Source organism: Sander vitreus, chromosome 7 (assembly GCF_031162955.1).
Source record: "Sander vitreus isolate 19-12246 chromosome 7, sanVit1, whole genome shotgun sequence".
Lineage (NCBI taxonomy): Eukaryota > Metazoa > Chordata > Actinopteri > Perciformes > Percidae > Sander > Sander vitreus.
Genome location: NC_135861.1, coordinates 14,498,123 through 14,512,493, shown reverse-complemented (window position 1 = coordinate 14,512,493; position 14,371 = coordinate 14,498,123). Strand labels below are relative to the sequence as shown.

Genomic DNA, 14,371 nt, shown 5'->3' with positions numbered 1-14,371 from the left:
CTCCAACTAATCACACAACTATGTCTGATTAGAGACTACACTATTAGTTTAAGGTGCAACACTGGATGTGGGTACTGTGTGCATATTGCTTGCCTTGTAATTTTGACTTGAATTGCTCTTGTATTGTTTTTTTTTATTGTTCTATTTCTGTTTAATTATTATATTATTTTATCTTACTCCTTATTTATTTTTGTATTACTTTTTCTCTATTTATCAGTACTTACTTCTCTGTCTTTGTGCTGCTGCAATACCAAATTTCCCCTTCTGAAGATGGTACATTTAAAATTTTGTTTTTATGCTGCACATCTATTGTGTTTTTTTATAATCTTTATTTGATGTATCAATCAAATAACGTAACATCGTGATTGGGGTTGAGGAGTGTTAAGATTGAGGCGTCTACTGGCCTCATCTGAATAATAAGTAGTTTTCCATTCACCTCCACAAGATGGCACAGGAGAGTAACAATTAGAAGTAGCGTACTGAATGCATACTGCGCTGACTTATTCAAAGCACAGAAGGTGAATTGTGTGCACATCAAGCCCCAACTGGGTACAGAAAAGACTAAAGACCATTTTTCTCTTTAAAAGAAAATCATCACATGTATCACATATCTGTCCTCACAAATATCTGTCCTGTATGGGTCACAGTTTTTTCTTTAAGACATTATTTGGATATTATGTGTTATCTTGTATCGTGTGATCTCCTAATTGGTGGTGAAGCTGGAGGTCATTTTTTTGTATGTGTATATACCTGCTTTTGTTCGCATGGATATTTGTCTGACAAAGACTTTGTAGGTGGAAACATTGCATCAATTAATTTTTTGGGAAAATTTCAGTGTGCAGACAACCTCTCCCTTTTCTTTAAATACTAGAGGATTTACCTACTGGGGAATTAAGCCAATTACAATAAAAGCATCCTAAGTCCTAAATCCTAACAAGAGAATTCTGTTTTATTACTGCAATAACAGTAACAAAGTTTGTGAGGGAGCTGAAAAGAAATATTCTCATGTGGGGACACGTATAGTATTTATTCAGACAAGCTTGGTATTTGGCAGTGTCTTTATCAGATAAATGTGATCTTAACTCATGCTAACTGGGAGAGGCTGCGGTGAGTTCAACAGTAGTCATTTGTCAGTGATATGTCACAAACCTCACTACTATCTGACATTAGTAACCTACTCCCATTTGTTCTGTGAAAAGGGGCAAGTGATTACTGTAGCAAAACTTTGCATAATGGCTCCAAATAAACACACATGTGGCAACAGGTTGATCTGGAGTGAGGAAACAAGTCAAACAGGAAGCTTGTCAGTTTGATTCTGTCCAGTAATAATTCGATGAGATGCTGAAAAGTCTCTTTAGATGAGAACATCAGCAAAGTGCTTAAATGTAAAGTGCACATTGGAAAAACACTATCTGTGTAATTGTGAGGCTATTCAATTATATACTGAGGTTTTTATCAGTCCCCCAAAAAAAGACACTGTAAGCATGCAATCAGCCACTGAGGAATCCTTGTTGACTTTATCTTGGCAGAGATCATATTTTGGTAACTTACAGGAGAGTGCAACAGTTATTTTTACCCTAAACCTGAGGCAATCATCAACATTTATCATCTTCTATGAATGTGATAACCTCAATTTACGCAGCCTATGCAAACAGAAAAGTAGAGGTTGGAGTTGGGAGTGGTTTACTGGAGATGTGGGCTGCAGGGTCAAATTGGCATAGGGCTGGCTGACAGGCTGTCATGTAGAACCTGACAAAGGGATGCATTCTGGGAGGAGGCACGGGTCAATGGCATCATGAACTGAACAAGGAACTAGAGCATCTCATCACCTGAGAGAGAGCCGCACCTAACATGGGAATTCAGCCAACAAGCATAGTCTGAGGAGTGAAAGAAATTATTACACGTATCACCTGTGAAATAGCCATACATGCCCAAAATGAGTATCATGTTCAGGATGTGAACACACGTGAAATATGGTAAACAACATTTGTGACTAAAAACCTTTTACTCAGACATTCTTGTTTTGTCTCTGATGTTGACTGAAGTGTTTTGTTTGTTCTGTCATTAACAGAGGGAATTCACGTTTCGTATAGTCCATGGATTAGGGAAGTCTGGGAGTGGTGCCTAAAATGACTACTGTCAGTCGAGGAGTCGGCTTTGGTCTGCCACATGCACTTGTGTTTAGACAGAAGCCACAACACATACTGTCATTTCCTTTCATCACTGATCACAGCTTTACAGGTGCCCTGGTGAGTCAGATTTTACACCTGTTCGCCAAACTGCAATCAAACTACTAGGGCTGTCAATCGATTACAATTTTTTATCTAATTAATTACATTCTCTGTGATTAATTAATCGAAATTAATCACATACATAATTAACTGTGCCTGAACCGATACTTTTTAAGAAAGTTACGGTAAGGTAGCCTACTAAACAACAGTCGGCAACATTAAAGAATGGCTTGTTTATTGTTAAGGCCATATGGTCAAAATGAAATGATTTAATAATAATGTAATAACTATAACAATAACTTATTTCACTAGTAAATTGCTGTTGAACGACAAAAACAACCACCAGATGGGAAAAGGACATTTAACAATAACTTCGAATGCACCACAAGGCTGTAGTTTACCAGTTTCATTGAACACACCGTCCGTGTTGTTTTTCCAACAACAGCAGCTGCAGATTGTTACATCCCTGTGTTGAATCCTCTACAGTAAAATAGTCACACTTTACACCGTTTAGCGTTAGCTGTCAGCATTTTAACCGTTTTTAATCCAGCTACTAGCTAGTGGTAGGCTAACGTTTGCTGCTGTCGAGTATAGTGTTAACTAGCGTCACATGCAGCGGTGTTTGTGTTGCCTGTATCGTCTGTTTCAGAGCATCAGAGAGAAGCGCAGACATATCAGTGGCACCAGATTTCGGTACCCAACCCTATTCAGGAAGAAGATTTTTACAAGTAAATGTTCCAATCAATAATCCAGGCAGCACATTCTCGTCTCCCTCCTTCATTTTACAGTCGAATGGTGGCTAGAACGGCTCCGGGTCAAACGGCAATATGGAATGGATTAATCTGCGTTATTTTTTTCTCAGATTAATTAATCGAAATTAACGCGTTATTTTGACAGCCCTACAAACTACACGTTTATCTTCTGCGTGTAAATTTTATGCAGTAATCAGTTCCTGATGACACATTTTAAAAGCCATTGGAAGAAGCCGACTAAACAAAAAAAATGTTTGTCAGGTTGAAATATAATCCATTCTTTTTTACACGACTGATTGTTAGACTAAAGCAATTCATAGTAACATATCAGTATTTTAATTTATGTTAAGGTCCCGGCATTGTGCATGCTGGCTCACTGTCTAACTGTCATGGCTCACTGAGACACTTGAATACAATGGAGCCATTGTTACTGTTACTAGTAACACCTGTGCATTTTTTATTATGACAATTGTAATAGTCTGCTATGAAAATAGCCTAAACTACTAACTGAAATACTACTTAACATTAGCCAAAAGTAAATCTCTCAAGAGATAGCATTACTTAGTTGTATTGGTACACAATTGATTTGTAATGTGTGTCATGAGTTGTGAACAGGATCAGGACGGTTCTCCATACAGTGGTCTGTGTAGTAACGAATTTAAGCCCAGAGCTGAGAAAACCTGTCACCTGTCACAATGTCCCTCATCACAATGTTACTCATCTCACTTACAAACATCAGGGTATCCTGTTGCCTCAACCTCAACAACACATACCAGTCAATGTTTTTACCCATGTCAGCATGCAGGAAGAAGAGAAGCAAAGGTGTTGAGCCACCTGATCTGTTAGGAGGAGTGTTGGACGTGCAGCTGTGTAGACATCATCTGTGCATAAAAGGTATTTGTGGTATGACTGCAGGGAAATTCCAGATTGTTGCAGGTTGAAAGTAAAGGGTTTCTTTCTTTCAAGTGCTCATCCTGACTGCTGGTAACTCAAGCAATACTTGAATGTTAAAAAAAGACCCAATTACAAGTAAAAAATGTAGAATATACTTACTTTATTGACTCTAGAATAAAGAAAGGCCCCTCTCAGATTGTTACAGTATTGTTACATTAGGTGTCATTACAATGTTGGTTCAGGTGGTACTGTTTGCTACTTTAAATACACATACACACACAGTCATCATACTGTATGTTTTTCAAGGGAGCTGTCAGACAAATGTAATAGAGAAGTAAAATATTTCCTTCCAAAAGGTAGTGGAGCAGAAACTGTCACAAAATGAAAATATTCAAGTAAAGTACCAATATTTAAAAACTGTCCTTAAGTTAATGTACAGTAACTTTCTCTGCAGAGAATGTTTCTTTTTTAAAAACACTGAAAAAGAAACTTATCCCACATGCATATATTATATATTATCACAAAACATGTGTTACTGTGTACTTTATTATATATATAATTTTTATATTCCAGTATTATCAATCAGCATTTAATTGTATCATAAATCCCTCATAAAATTTTGAGCGTCAAACACTTCATTTCCTGCATTCTGGTGAATTTTTATGCAGCAATTTATTCATCCCTTTTCTGCCGACGGTCAGCCGTCGGGTTGGTGTGTCAGGGGCTTAAGGGGAGAAACCTCAGAAAGACCCAGGCTCTTGGTAGGCAGTGTCTGACGGTGCCAGTTGGGAGTGTGATGAACAGTGGCAATAATAGTCACAATAAAGATAATGGAACAGTGACTAGAAATAGTAGTTGTAGTAGTTAATGGCATAGCAGGGCGTAGCAGGGCGTAGCAGGGCGTGCAGCAGGACCACGGCGACAGCTGCAACCATGATTTAGGTGCCACCCTAATCCGAAACATGCTGGGCTAAAAAAAAAAGAGAATAATCATTATGAGATTAACAGGAAAATGTAATGTTATGTCAGTGGCATATAACTTTTAGTACATGCTAATTTTATTGTGTTAGTATAACTCTGTTAACTGTAAGTTTACATTCATGATTTATTGGAAACTGGTCATTATACAAGTTAGGTTGTTGAATTGACTTACAGTTTTTATATTTTTATATAATTATGTTAATACACAATAACACGACATAGAGATATTTTGCAAAAAAACAGCATAGAAAACAGCCTTTAATGGGATAGTTTGGATCTTTTCAAGTGGGGTTGTATGAGGTACTTATCCAGAGTCATTGTATTACCTACAGTAGATGGTGGGTGGCACACTCTCAACTTTAATAATCCTTTGATTTTAGAGATGTTGTGTGCTTTCAGGGCCTAAATTGATGTAGGAATACAGAGAGAATATGCTATATGATTCTTAAAACTATTGCTGTATTGAAAATAAAAAAGAAAGAACTTTAAATACTTGACGCTGTAAATACAAGTATGTTCGCACCAATATAAATATTTATAATCAATTTATGTAATTCACTTTAAATGTGAAGGCTGTGTATCACTTGAAGACACATGACTATAGGTCTTTAGTATAATAAAGTTCTGGGTCAGACTTGAGGGTTGTTTAAGGATGTTTGAGGACTGTAACTCTTTATTCTTCTGTTGTCTAAGCAGCGTTCATGATCTTTGTTTTTGGCAGTTTTGCTGCATTCTTCTTTAGTCTCAGATAACTTCAACTACACAGATTGTGTTTAGCCTGGCGCCTTGCTTCGCTCATACATCAGGAGGTAAATCTAGCTTTCTCTGTGAGAAATAGGACAGAGCGCTGTCCAGTTTCCTTTTGTCATTTTCATTAGTTATTAAAAACTAAGAAATCAGAGAGGGAAGTTCAGGAGAGCAGATGAGACATATGAGTCCATCAGGATTAATTCCTGCACAGTGTGTGTGCATAATTTGCTCCAGAGTCAGGAAAAGTAACTCCTTTACTCTCTGTGGCCATGAAGCCTACATTTTCTAAAAGAAAACGTCCTGACCATCAAGAAAAACATCCTGTGATTGACTGTACCATTTTTCATTATTTATACCTTGATTACATGCACCAGACAAGCTGTACATTGTCAAATAATTTAGTTTACAGTACAGGGTGGCCTGAACCTTTACTTGCCAAGAGTTCTTTGTTTGAATTGTCTGGTGTATCATTTTATATGCATTTCTTTGTCGGGTCAGAACATTTTTCATTTTCATTGGAAAACATGTGATCATAGAGTCTGCAATAGGCCTACATTTCTTTAGCCGCTTACACATGATTCACGGTAAAACCACTCTGCACTGGCTGTGCCATTGTTTTCCTATGGGGAGAGTGGTGAAGACAACTCGGAGGAAGCGCTACCCTTGGCGTGGAGCACTGCTCGAAATTGCCACTGAGCGCTGGGCTCAAAGTTCAAATTATTTTGACTTTGACCTCGTTACCACTGACCTTTCAAAGCGCAACCAGTGAAATAAAGAGGTAGCCAGAAGCAGTGATGACGTATACCTGCACTGTGCTTTGCTTCTGAAGCTCTGCGCCTTACCTTACCTCACGGTTTTACCGCTTATCATCAGTATTTACCGCTTTAGAGTCTGAGTGATGATTCTCCATTAAAGGGGTGATAGAATGCAAAACCGATTTTACCTTGTCATAGTTGAATAACGACAGTTTGGTGGGTAAATAGGACATACATAGAACCTCAAAATCCCATTGACACCTCTTTCCTCTGCAAATTTCACAATTTGAAACTGCCTCTGAAAACGGGCAAATCTCAACGAAGCTCATAGTTGACGTCAACTATGTGGCTGTACCTTATTTGGCTCTGGTCTCTATTTTTGTCACGCCCCAACATTTACCTGACTTTTTATAGGCTACACCTCCCACGTCTTCTGACTAGTTTGCACAGATCTCAGAAATTGTATACATTGTTCATCTGCTATTTTATCACTAAATTCACTTCTGAGATTTTTTATGCGAGAAATCAACTATGTAGAGGTCAAATATGGGCCGTTTTACGAAAAATTGATGGCTAATTGCAAATTTTGTCCAACTGTGTGTCGGAATTCAGCGGCCGGTGCTGCCTGGGTTGCTGCCTCACCGCCCGGCCTGTCCTTCCTTCACAGACCCCGGCCCGCTGTGAGCTAGATGGAGCTCCGTCATGGCCAGCAGCCCGCGGTGCTCCATATCCGCGCAAAGTCACCGTTTCTGGGTTACTGGACTACCAAACGCCGATGCCCTGACCGAGCTCCAGGGCCTGCAGTAGCTCCTCCTAACGAGACCTCTGAAAAACACAAAAATGCCTTAAATTGAAATCGGACAAAAGTGTTAGCTTTGTAAGACCTTAGGGTAGCTGTGATATACATGCCGTGACGAAATTCAAACTGTAAATATACAATAGTTATGCCGGCAGCTGGCAGCCGGCCCCGAGCCCCGATAGTCCAATAACCCAGAAACGGTGACTTTCACTGGGTATGGAGCCCAGCAGGCTTCCGCTTTCTCATCAGACTGTGTGGAGCTCCTGAAGTCCGACACATCTTACCAAATTTGCAATTAGCCATCAATTTTTGTAAAACAGCCCATATTGAGCTTTATATAGTTGATTTCTCGCATAAAAAAGTCTCAGAAGTGAATTTAATAACGAAATAGCAGACAAACAATGAATAACGTTGCAGTGTCTGAAATATGAGACCTGCTGTCTCGTCTCCAGTGTATGTGGTTCGCTCAACCAATCAGCGCACAGCTCATCTAAATATTCATGAGCATACCATATTTGGAAGAAAAGCTCTTGTTCCAAACAGGGCGATATTCACAGGGTAGTTAAGGGCCCATAGAATAGCAATCGGGCCATGTTCAGCCCAACCAATGTTACATACCCTATTAGGAGACCTTAAGGAACAGTGTGAAATACCCTATATAATCATCCTATCACCCCTTTAAAATGTAGTTAAAAATAATGGCAGGGTTTAATAGAGTCATGGTCTCCTTAATTCTGTATTGTAGCCAACTGAACTGTATTCAAAAAATTAATAGACAAGACATCTTCAATTCTCCACTATAAAAAATATCAGCAAACGGGTTTCTGGCTGTCCTTTAAGGAGCTCCTGTTTAAATGTGCATCTTGTGTCAATTTGAATGTCTGGTGGATAGTGTATGTTGATGCTGTCCCTCATGTTCTGCTCTGGACAAAGAAGGAGGGGTGGCTGCTGTTTTGATTGCATTGGTCAGGTTTCTTTAATTAATTTTGGAAGTAAATTTATTACGGATGTATAAAATAATAATTTGGCTGATTTAGCTGCCACTGATTCTAACTGCCACTTTGGGTTTCCAACTGTCACTGTTTGACCTCAGCTCAAATGGCTTATCTAAATTATTCTTAGTATTTGTAACAGTCATCTGTCAACAAACACAGTCTATGATTTAAGATGTTCAACAGTCCAGGGGTGTTGTTTCTACTTTGAGTTATATGTAGGCCTACTTACTCCCTTATGAGTATCTGTGTCCTTATTTCTTCTCTCCTAGCAAAAAGCTCCTGCTAGCTCGTCACACTTTCTTTAGGGAATTTTCTTTTTCTCTTGTTTTTCCTATTGTCTAGTTTGACTTTCCTGTTGTACTTGATGTTGTCTTTAAGTTGTCCATTTTTTTTTTTTACTTTGTTCTTCTCAATTTAATGTAGCCTTTAAAAGTTATCTCCTGTGTTTGTTCCGGTTCGTCTCTAACCCTGTCTCTCTGTGCTCAGCTACTAAAGGCTATCCTAGCCGGTAACATTAATACCCCTGTCTCGTTTTCTCTACGTGTTGCATTCAACGTGAGAATGGCACCATAGCACCTGGAACCCAGTCAATACACCTTTTCTTATCCATTCCATTTTCTGAGTTTCTGTCCTGCAGTTGGGTCCCTCCCCCCTGTTGGTTGTAACATTAAGAAAGGTATTCATTGTAACTTCAATTAATACCCTTACATTGATAACAATGGTCAACCCAAAATGGCCTTTAATCATGCCAAAGATGTGGTTGCTTCTCCACTTGTTGCTCACTTTTTAAGCTCTGTTTTTCCCTATCAGTTCAGGGGAGACAGACTGTCTGGTGAGAGCAGGTGATCATTATCTACCATCGTCAGCGGACAGACAGGCCTGCTGTTCATGCTTCAGTATGTGGGTGGTGTATGCTGCACTGATACTGCAAGTCTCAATACTTTTCTGTAACATATTAAGTGCTTGAAATACCCAACTATCATGCACCTCTGAGTTAATACAATGTGTAAAGCTTTAAAAATATATACAAAATTTAAAAAAAACACGTGTTATGGTATTCCTACACTGTGGTTTCTTTTACAGCTTAAAAAATATATAAATATATAGTGCAGGCTGGATTTCATAATTTTGAATGTAAGTTTTGATTGCTCTATTTGCAAGTTTATGGGACAAGTTCTTCAATGTACCTTAAAATAAGTGGTTAAACTTCATAAAAAGCAGACTGAGGTACATAGGCCTACTTGTGATAAATAACTGGCCACAAAACACTTTCAAGCCTTGTTTTGTTCATTTTTAATATATTTTTTATTATTTTCCAAAAATGAATAGTCAGGACATTATCTTCGATTCTGAATAATTGCCAATAGCATTGTTTCAGTGTCATGGAGGGGAGGGTCTGGCTATGTTAAACTTTTGATCTTATAGTATGACAGACAAACGTTTGCATAATAAGGAGGGAAAGAAAAATTGTTTTCGACCAATATGTCAAGGGAAAATTAAGAAAATGAAAAAGCAAGCTTTTATGCGACTCACAAATAGCCTACTAGCCTATAAAGTTTTCACAAATAGGCCCATGAAGCCTATTTTTTACAAATTATTCCATCAGATTTTTTAAAGGTAATAACCTTTAAATGATCCCTTTTGGCCCCTCCCTTGACCCAACTGACCCGGTGTTCCCAAGGTGTCGGCGGCCCTGATGTTAAAACACATGTCCTGTGACCCCTGTTTCAACCTAAACAGACTGTATACTAGTCCCGTACAGTAGCATCAACAGCGTGAGAAACTCGGCGAGATGAAAGAAGGCGATAACTGCATGCGCTCAGTGGGAGGAGTATGTGTGCACCTGCGGACACAATCATATAGCGCTGCCTTGGCAGATTGCAGCTCTTTGCCCCTGTAGGACGCACAAGCGGATACCTGAGCCATGGATGCAGAGAAGGAATCCCCCGCCGACCAGGGAGTGCAGCTCTTGGACATCAGCTCCAACTTGTACCCCTCTGAGCCCAAACGTGCGGAGGAGACCGGTCAGCAGAAGCCGCCGTATTCATACGTGGCTCTCATTGCCATGGCCATCAAGGACAGCCACGACAAGAGACAAACGCTCAGCGGAATATACGAATACATCATCTCCAAGTTCTCCTACTATGAGAAGAATAAAAAAGGGTGGCAAAATAGTATCAGGCACAATTTGTCTCTCAATGAGTGTTTCGTCAAGATTCCCAGGGAAAACCGAGGGGACAGGAAAGGCAACTATTGGATGCTGGACCCCGCATTTGAGGACATGTTTGATAAGGGGAACTACCGCCGGCGGAGGAGGGTGAGAAGACCCTATACCCAGAGCGTGCCTTACCTGACCGGGAGCTCCGTGGACTATCCCGAGCCGCTCTACCTGCAGCCTTATGTGAGCAGCTCCTGGAGTCTGTCCCAGCCAACCGGATACCCAACACCCCATGTCATCACTGGGCACACCCGCAGCGTGTCCCCAAGCGGCCCGGTGAGTTCATTCTGCTCGCCCCCCCACTTCCATCACTCTCCTTACGGCGCCTACCACCATCCGGCTGTGCTGGTGCCACACAACGGGTGTCCATACGGCGGAGTGACCCAGCCAATGAGCCCTGGCGGAAGCAGCGTTTCGGTAGCATGCAACTACCAGCAGCTCACCACCTGGCAAGCGGAGGCGCCGCTTGCTTATTCATTGGACCAGTAGGGTTTTGAGCTATTCTAACCATTGACAGACAGTCCTTTGACAGCCAGTTCACTTACTCAAGGTTCATCTGTTTCACGCATTTCAGTTGGGCTGTCATTTGTTTGTCAGGTAAAGTTAATTGTAATTTGTTTTATTAATTTGTTTATTAACTTTTAATAAATAAGCTGTTGGTTAAGTTTATTGATAGGCCAAGAAATTACAGTCAGTAGCCTACTCACATGGATGTATAGGCTAATAAGAACTAGGACTAGGCTACTCATCGCATTTTGCTTCAGAAATGCCCGATCAAGTGTGAATTGCAGGAAGACAGTTGATTTAAGTCTGAGGCTTAGTGTATGCCTCTTTTGTTGTAGAATTATTTTGCAACCAAATAATACAAAACTTTTGTTTTATTTTTACTTTTTTTTTTAATTATTTTCCTATTTTCTTTATTGTTTTGAATAGGCCTATAGGCTATATTTGTAACTATGCCTATGTTATTTATTTATTTTCTCTGTTTTTTTTCCAATTCTCCGAGCTGCTATGCAACAGTTGATGACACCGAAGCACTGATCAGTTTTCTTATTCGATTGTGAATGTTTGTTAAAATAAAATGTTATTTTTGCATCAAATATTCTCAATGATTGACTTACTCATCTACTATTCGTTGTGGCTGTGTTCATTCATTCATTGTAAAACTAGTAATATTGCTACAAAAGCTAGAGCATAACTTTTCAAGTTTTAGATTTAGGCCTATTATGTAAGCTTCAATATGCTTTTCTATTACAGTAACTAGCAGATGCATAGAACTGCCACGTAGTTTATCTCTTAAGATGTAAGCTTTGTTGAAATGATTGGTGGTGGAAGAACAAGATATTCTACTAGGCTACTACTTCTGTTAGGCCTACTCTGTTAAAAGTCCTGCATTCAAAATTCTACTTAAGTCAAAATACAAAAGTATTAGCATCAAACTTTACTTAAAGAACCAAAAAATACATTTACTTATCATCAATATGGCCCATTTCAGAATAATATAATGTAATGTATCATAGCCTATAATGCCTATAATGTAGGACAGGTGGGGCTCATTTTAATTACTTCTTATCTTTATAATCATAGGCTACATTTATTTGTAGATTATATGCATTATTAATTTTGTAATTAGAAAAGAATTGTAATGCATAGTAGTATCCATAAACCACAAGCGAGGGAAACTAACATAGATATTGTCAGTATATCTATGGGAAACATGTCCCTTCTCACATTCCAACACTATCATATTCTCCGTCTACTAGGCTACACTGCGCGGTGCTTAGAAGTAAATACATGTAATAAGTGTGATTCACTTGAGGTCCATCAGGACCAAAACCTCACGTCACATGAACAGCTTTTTCCCCTCCGCCACTAGCCTTATCAACAAGGCCCGGAAACCACCCTGACTCTCCACCCCTGGCTCTTCATGCCACTGTTCTCTCTCTGCTGTAATGCTCTTTGCTCTTTATTTATTTTATTTTTTTATTTCTATCTTTATTTTTAATTTATTTTAATACATACTATGTACATATACTTATACTTATATTGTTTATACCTTCCATCTAGAGAATGTGTGACGTGCACCAACAACACCAAAACAAATTCCTTGTATGTGTTAAAAAAAGTACATGGCAATAAAACCCTTTATGATTCTGATTCTGATTGATTTCGATCTTAATAAATACTGCCATCTAAAACACTCAAAATATGGTGAAAACCGTAAGATTTGTGGAATGGTTTAATCATGGGTGGTTTTAATGTATGGTACAGTCGACAAGAAGGAATGAATAAAACACATTGGAACCATAGACAGTATATAAGAAGATTGGAACGCGTCCAGGCAGTCACAATTTCAATTGCATAAAGAGAAGTTATCCTCACCCAACTAGCAGATGATACTACATTATTTAAAAAAAAATGCCAGCTAAGTCCCAATCGCTATCAAAACAATAGAATTATTTTCCACAGCTTCTGAACTCTGCTTAAATCTGAAGAAGTGTGAACTTTTTTCCCTTAAAGAACCTCCCAGGTTTGTAACATACTAATCAAAGATAAGATTACTTATCTAGGGATTACTATAATGAAAAATGAGGAGAGATGCTCTGTAAACTTTAATTTGATTAGTGATAAGACAAAGAAAAAGCTTAATCAATGAGAGATTTATCCTTGAAAGGACGAGTATTGTTGACAAAGGCAAAAGGTTTATCCCGTCTTACATATGCAGCTATCCCCTTGTTTGTCAACAAAAAGCTCTGTAATTCCATTGATATATTACTTTTCAATTTGATTTGGAAAAACAAGACGCATTATGTGAACAAATCTGTTATTATGAATACCTTTGAACGTGGTGGTCTACATTTTCTTGATTTTACAACCCTTAATAACCTACTTTTAAAATAAATTGGATAAAGCATTTTCTAAATAATCCCACATCTACATGGAATTTTATACCTAACTATATTTTCTCTAAGGTTGGTGGTCTAGACTATTTACTTTTGTGTGATTATAAAATAGAAAAGAATCCCTTCATTTTATCTAAATTCCACAAACAAATGCTCTTAGCATGGTCATTAATCTACAAACATAATTTGTCCCCACATAGGTGCTTCATCTGGAATAATCAGCTTATTAAGTTCAAGAATAAATCTTTATTTTATAAAACCTGGTTCAATAATAACATAATTCTAGTATCCCAACTACTAAATGATAATGGATCAATGGAATTATTCTGAATTTCTTCACACGTTTGGCATTCCAATCACCCCAAGAGAGTTTGCAATTGTTATGGATGCCATCCCATCTGGTATTTTAACTCTCTTAAAAGGGACTAGAAAACCAGATTGCCTACCAGCTTTGGACCCTAAGTTGACCTCAGTTGGTAATATATGTTTCGCTACCACAACGAGGAATAATAATCATAACATTCGCTCTTTATTCCAGAGAGATGTCACCAGCACCCCTAATGTTGTTCCCTAGCGGTCTAACTTTGTTGACAACCTGAATTGGGGGAATATATGGAACCTTCCTTACAAATACCTCCTTACGAATAAAGTAAGAGAAGTCTCTTTCAAAATCATACATAGGTATTATCCTGCTAAGCAATGTCTCTTTAGGTTTAAGCTTGACATATGTGTTAACTGTTCTTTTTGTGGAATATGTCCAGAAACAATGGTGCACCTGTTATGGCAATGTCCCTACACCACCACTTTCTGGAAAGATCTCTCCCGATACATTACTGATAAACTTGTCTCTGATTTTTCTTTGTTGTGGAAAGATGTACTGTTTGGTTTCCATGACAACAAAAGTAAAAAACAGAAAGATATATACCTAATTAATTTATTGATCATTTTAGGGAAATGTCATAGGCCTATTCACAAAGCCAAATTTGGTAACTCTAAATCTTCTTTTATTGCTTTTGGTAAGGAAACGGAACAGTACATCAAAACCATCTATGATTAAAAAAATAAGAAAGCTGCTAAAACCATTCAGTTATGC

General features: G+C 38.4%; 1 protein-coding gene and 1 long non-coding RNA gene across 2 annotated transcripts; both read left to right on the top strand.

Moving 5' to 3' along the window:
- The first annotated feature begins 1,839 nt into the window (after positions 1 to 1,839).
- LOC144520772 (uncharacterized) lies at positions 1,840 to 14,194 on the top strand. The gene is made up of 4 exons (XR_013502248.1): positions 1,840 to 1,976; positions 2,072 to 2,249; positions 3,782 to 3,877; positions 13,817 to 14,194. It is a non-coding gene; the product is annotated as an uncharacterized LOC144520772 (long non-coding RNA).
- Positions 9,993 to 12,532, top strand: foxl2l (forkhead box L2-like). The gene has a single exon (XM_078254787.1). It carries the CDS (start codon positions 10,082 to 10,084, stop codon positions 10,862 to 10,864), a length of 783 nt encoding a protein of 260 aa, XP_078110913.1. The 5' UTR covers positions 9,993 to 10,081; the 3' UTR covers positions 10,865 to 12,532.
- Positions 14,195 to 14,371: the final 177 nt, after the last annotated feature.